At 31.8% G+C, this 6,347-nt stretch overlaps 1 protein-coding gene across 1 annotated transcript; it reads left to right on the top strand.

The window, feature by feature from the left end:
- Nucleotides 309–3,325, top strand: LOC107625561. The gene is made up of 2 exons (XM_016328229.1): nucleotides 309–1,561; nucleotides 2,789–3,325. The coding sequence occupies exons 1-2, from the start codon at nucleotides 1,211–1,213 to the stop codon at nucleotides 3,077–3,079; spliced, it is 642 nt and encodes a 213-aa protein (XP_016183715.1). The 5' UTR covers nucleotides 309–1,210; the 3' UTR covers nucleotides 3,080–3,325.

The following is a 6,347-nucleotide window of genomic DNA, read 5'->3' as shown; positions in this document are numbered from 1 at the left end:
GCTCCTCTATCTCACCGGAGTTCTCGTCTCTCATCCATCTCTCAGCCGTGTTCCGTGACGAGCTGAGTCTTCACGCCACCGCCTTCGGTTCGCTGCAAGGTGTGCACTGCTTACTTTTATTTATTTACTTATTTATTTTTTATTATTATGCTACAATTGTATTGTTAACAGAATAGTTATTTATTTTAAATTCATTTGATTCGTTATCTCAATTATCTAGGTTTATTGATGCTGAGCGGGTGAATTCTACACTTGTTGCTACTTGCGTTGAACAGTGATTTTTGCAATCGATGACTGTTGTTGTTAGTTGTTTTGGATTAATTAGCAAGCAGTTTTTGTTCATGTTAATGATAGTTGAGTTGATTCAGGTTAACCGTGTCTCCTATGTTCTGTTTTATTGTCATTGGCCTCTTCATGGATCCATATAACTATTTCCTTTTGATTAACTAGTAAAGAGGATTAATGAGTTTATTGATGGAAAGAGGGATTAGAATGGTAAATGTTTATAATATAGAGGAATGATAAGTGTTTATAATATTTTGTATGACCATGCTCTATATAACTTCTCCTTAACACAAATTTTGGGACACAGTGTAAAATTAGTATTTGGCCATGGTATTGTTACAAGATTTTCTACATAAATTTTGTTCTGCGTGGAAGGGCCAGAAAATTTTTGCTTGGAAATTATTGTTTCATTCTTGACAAAGATAGCAATGGAATCACTTAGCACTAGGGAATTTGAAGTTTTGTGCTTTTGGCTATGCCATTCACAGGTTTTAGGTGGTTTAAATTATATGAATTTCGGCTAGTAAAGCTTCCAGTGAGGGATATTTTACTACAGTAATATTCATCTAGTTCGTTCTTCATGTGTCCAAGCTTATCCTGTTGATTTGCTTTGTCGTCCTTCTATAAATGTAGCACAATGTTGCCAAACATATGTGATTAGTTCATCTACTGAAGATGATAACTTCTTTTGGTATTACTATTGGCGACTTTCACAGTCTAATACTATTGCCATTACTTGTTTAGTCTCTGAAACAAGTTTGGCATATTGCCTTTGAATTGTAGAGATTTTATTATTTAGGCTTAAGCCACTTAAGCTTAATTAAGTCCCACTGCACCTTCCCTTTTAAATAGAGTTTGGATTATAGTTAGCTGAGCTTGTTGGATTATAAACAAACCAGTGTTTTAAAACAGCGGCCATGGTGAAATGGCATGGCTGGTTTTGGCCCCGCCCGCCATATGCGGGTCGCTGCATTGTGGGAATCACAGCAGCTACAATTGTGGCAATACCATGGTAGTCCACAACCTGAATGGAGAAAATGGCGGGTTTGTTGGAAAATTTTCTGCATTCGAGGGTTATTTTGGTAATTTAGAAAACCTAATATCTAAATTAGAGAAAGATCTTACCTTCTTAGGAAGCTTCAGGCAGCTTTACCCCTTTTCTCCCTCACCAACCCCAAATCTCTCTCTCTCTCTCTCTCTCTCTCGCATTTTCTCTGCTGCTGGTGGTGCCGACGCATTATCATCGCCGCTGCGGGTTAGCCCTCCTCCATTCCAGGTGGTTTCCTTTTCCAACTCTTCTTTCACTCTCTTTTCGAGACTCTGTTCTGCTAACCCTTTTTTTTGTGGTTTATTCCTCTCTTCCATTCCCTCTCTTAGTCTGAAGTTCTGAACCTCACTTTTTATATCCTTTATTTTGATTTACAATTTTACATAAGTAACTACTCACTATGTATACTTCAAGACAACTAACAGCCCCTTCAAGACAATGTCTTTGGTGTTTCTTTTGTGTTTTTTAGTATTTGGCTATGTCATGGTTGACATTTAAATTCTCTGTCTTTGTCTTTGGCGTGTTAAGACTTAATGTTGTGTCTATTTGCTGCTGAATTTACTGAAAAAGTTGCTTGTGTTGCTTAGATTTTATAATCTATTACATGTGCAGTTTTTCTGCATGTTAGTTTTTTGAATATACATTTTGTTTTTTACTCCATTTGCCATAATACTATGGTGGATTTTGGCTCTTTGCCATGAGCCGCCAGCCGCAATAAAAAACTATGAAACAAACTGATTCTTTTTAATTTGCAAATTAGTTTAGGACATTGAGATTGATCTTGATGCTCATGAAGTTTATTAGATGTCTTAATTGTTCATGTTACATTTTTATTTCCTACTCATCTGATTGGTGATTAGTAATGTTGGACTGTTATGTTTGACCCTCTAATCCCACATAATTTAACTATCTTTACTATCTATATAGACATGGACAAGGAGCACGAAAACATAAAGAGGCCTGTAGGAGCATAAAATTACACGAGAGTAGGTCAATATGTTAGAGAATTTTATAGTACTCTTTGGTCTGATCCTATTTAGGACGGACTGCCATTCAGCCTCTCTTGTGTGCTTAAAATGAAGAAATAGAACTTCCATAGTATATTTAGAATCTTACATCGATTTTGATCTTTATGCAATATGTTTTTCTCTACAAATTTATTATTTTCTCAATCCGCAGGAGATAGTTGCCCATCATATGGCTCACCAACTTCATTTGCCTCTATGGGAGGAGATCATAAGTTCCACTTTTGCTTACAATTTTATATTACCATACTCAAATCCATTTCTAGATGTGTTTTGTGGGCAAAATTAGACTCAAAAGTTAAAATTATGAAACCTATATATATGGTATTTTGGATCCTATATAATTATTCCTTGTTTGAAGTACCACAAAATCACTTGTATGAATTCACCTACATGTACTGATTTGTCTCCAGTTGCTGCTTGTTTGAAGGAAGCGGATACGATGAATGGAGACACCAAGAAAGAATCTTCCTTGGTGAAGATAAAAGTATTGTTTTTTGCAAGAGCACGAGACATTACTGGCTTGAGTGAGATGCCACTTGAGGTTTCATCTGGAAGCACCACTCAAGATTGTTTGAAGAAACTTCTTGTAGGGTTTCCGAGCTTGGAAGAGATTCAAGGGTGCATGGTTTTGGCGCTGAACGAGGAGTATGCAGCAGACACAACAGTTGTTCAAGACAAAGATGAGTTGGCCATAATACCTCCAATTAGTGGTGGTTGAGGTGAAACAAACATCTTTATTTGTTGCAGCAGGGTATTTTTTCTACTCTTAGAAACATAATTTCAATATTAATAAATGCTCATAAGCTTGTATATTATCAAAGCATTTTAAGCAATGTCTTCAGCCTCTTGAGAAGTTCAAGTCTATGAAATTAGTTATCCTACCATCAACCACCATGTATATTGAAAATTATTGTATAATGAGATTTATTGTAAACTTTTATCGGCTAGATCTTGTCAGTTTAAACATTCAATCCATACGCAATTGAGGCTTGGTCATAGAGGATATGTTGGCCTCTCATCCAGAGTGGAATTAGAAACCGATGGTGAGTGTAGTGTAAGATTAGAAGGAAAAAAGAAACAAACAAACCATTCGGTCTAATGCTATATATCTCACTGAAGGTCAGGCTTCAATCTACAAGTATAGGTTGTTTGAGCTGGCTATAAGAACAAGTTCTTTGAGAGCAGTTTCAGTCTTTCAGGAGTTCAGACTCACTTGTGACAAGCTCACTTGTGTTTTAGGGGTATCAGCACTGTGATATATTGCACTTCTGATTTGTTGAATGTTCCTTGCTATAAATACCTATGGCATTTGCAATGTCATTTGCAGGGTGTGGACCTTGAACAAAAAACATGGAGGACCATGAAAGATAGATAAGATGTATGTGACAATATGGTGATGCATTATTTAAAAGTACTAATTAATAAGTAAACATCGCTGGAATTTCGAGTTTTTTACTAATGAACAAGTAAATCTCAATGATATCATTGTTGGGCAAAATATAACTTTTGTTTTTAATATTTTAAAATTTTTTAAAATTATCTTTAATATTTAATGTTTCAATTTTATAAATTTTAATTCTACTACTAAATTGATAATCAATAATTAGTCAATTTTTTTTTTAATTTTATCTTTATTCAAAATTCTAATTTAAACTCCAAACCAATCCAATTCAAAAGCCTAATATAATCAAATGGGGTACTACTTGGTTTTGAGCAATATTACCTATGAAGCACGGACACTTCGTTGAGTTGTATCCGCGTGTCGGACACATTTTGAAAACAAATCCGTGTCGGACACATTTTGGAAACAACACTCATCGATATTCGTTCGACACGCATGTCCAACCGTGTTTTAACATGTATTCTTGAAATGAATTTAGAAATAATATATATTATTATTTATTAAAACAAAAAATATTTTAAATACTTTTCTATAGTTATGAGAAGACATTAAAAAAGTTAAAAAAATATTTTATATTTTAATACCAATAAAATATCAAAAATTCATTGTAATGTATCTAAAAAATACTTTATATGTTATATATATACCGTGTCCCCATATCTTATAAAATTTTAAAATTCTTGTGTTCGCATGTCCCGTGTTTATGTTAGTATCCGTGCATCATAAAGTACTACAAGATAAGACACAAATAAAAATGTACTATACTTTAATTTTGTGTACATTTTTATTGAACATCCCTCACTTCTAGTATTAAAGAATTATTCATGAAAAGTATAAAATATAAAATATTTGTTTTTGATAAATACAGAAAATATACAAAAAAAAAAAGATGTGTACAAAATATAATGCAAACATTTTTTTTCAAGACTATTCATGGTTTACATGGAAATTCAAAAAAGATAAATTGACTATAATTAAGTATCAATAATGATATCAGCTTTTTTGCAGGGTGGTTGATTAACGAAATTTCTAAGAGAGAAAAAAGAAAAATCAATTCGACTACTCATACTACCGTCGGCGTCTCTTACCACAAGCTCTACTAGTACACTCAGTCCAAGTCTTTGGCGGATTAATTGTAACAATGAGTACTTGGTTACATTTTTCTACATGAAAATTAAAGATTTTTGTGGAAATTAAAGTCTTAGCTGGAGAGCTATGCTTGTGAAAACTAAAGTTTTTTTTTTTTATTTTTCACAATAATTTTTGACACGCTCATGAGTTATAACTCAAATAGGATAGTCTCTTCATACTGAATTAAGAGGTTATGCGTTCGAATCTTCTATCTTTAGTAAAAAAATAATAATAATAAAATAAAAAAAGTAATAATTCTAATTATATTTTTATATACATAGAGAGAAAAAAATATTATTTTTAAATAGTAAGCATATAAATTAATTATTTCTATTTGTGCAACAGACTTAACACCTAATCAAATGTAAAAATATACACATTAAATTCTTTTAAATTTTAGATAATAAATGTTAAAATTAATTATTAGTAAAAAAAATTAAACTTTCATATGAAATAATAACTAAAAATCTTATTATTTGATTTTTTTATCTATAGAGACCATAATTATCATAACCGAACCAGCGATCGACCCGGTTAAGTTACTAGGTCACTGGGTTAATGGTTCAACTGGTGGGTCACTGGTCGAACCGTTTGACCCGGTAATAATTAAATAAATATATACAATTATAATAAAATTAAAATTTTGATGCATTAGATTTAATTATGTAACGCTACGTCAGCAAAAATAATTTTTATATTAACAGCATGAAATAGTTATTCAAAAGAACAGAGGTGATTGATAATTATGTAAAATATCTTATATTATTAGAATATCAAAATTAAGTATTAAATAAACAAATACAATATTATTATGAAAAAATAAAAATAACATTTTATATTTTTTAAATTGTATTGCTTTAATTTAAATATAATTACTTTTAGTATAATATATATAATTATTTATCCTATTAATAGTAAAGGACAAGTTGCCCTAGTGGAAGATCAATCCCTGCTTATGCATCATGGAGGTGCCCAGGACATTGACCCGTCGGTCAAATATGTCCGGTTCGAATTGAGTTGTCCGATTTAAGGCGAGTCAAACCGATTTTTAACGGGTCAATTGTAGAAACGGTTAAAAAAGTTATTCGGATTGGTTTAAAGTTCGATTCATCGATTTTTCTATTGAACCGGACGGTCCAGTTCGAAATTGATAACTATGATAGAGATTGGTCTTTTTAGTTGATGGGTATCTCCTACGACATTTTTGTGAACGTAATTTGATTCTATAAATTTTTTGTGCCATAATCTATAATGTTATAACAAAATTGACATAATTTTAAAAGATTTATATTCCCGTAACATTATTACGGATAAAATTACTAGTGTTAACTAAACATAAGATTAAACATCAGTGCCTACAAATTACACCATGATAATTATATTTTCGGGCAAACCACCAAAATATCTAAAAAAAAAAAATTTTAACAGTCACAAAGACTTAAAAATAAAAATA

This window comes from Arachis ipaensis, chromosome B02 (assembly GCF_000816755.2).
Source record: "Arachis ipaensis cultivar K30076 chromosome B02, Araip1.1, whole genome shotgun sequence".
Taxonomy (NCBI): Eukaryota; Viridiplantae; Streptophyta; class Magnoliopsida; order Fabales; family Fabaceae; genus Arachis; species Arachis ipaensis.
The sequence above is the reverse complement of the archived record's forward strand: the minus strand, read 5'-3'. Positions and strand labels throughout refer to the sequence as shown.

What these genes read in the sequence shown, in the direction of transcription:
- LOC107625561 (XM_016328229.1), top strand. Translation starts at nt 1,211, where the DNA reads ATGGCATGGCTGGTTTTGGCCCCGCCCGCCATATGCGGGTCGCTGCAT. An exon ending in TTAGCCCTCCTCCATTCCAG is followed by an intron (nt 1,562 to 2,788) that starts GTGGTTTCCTTT and finishes GCTTGTTTGAAG; the next exon opens with GAAGCGGATACGATGAATGG.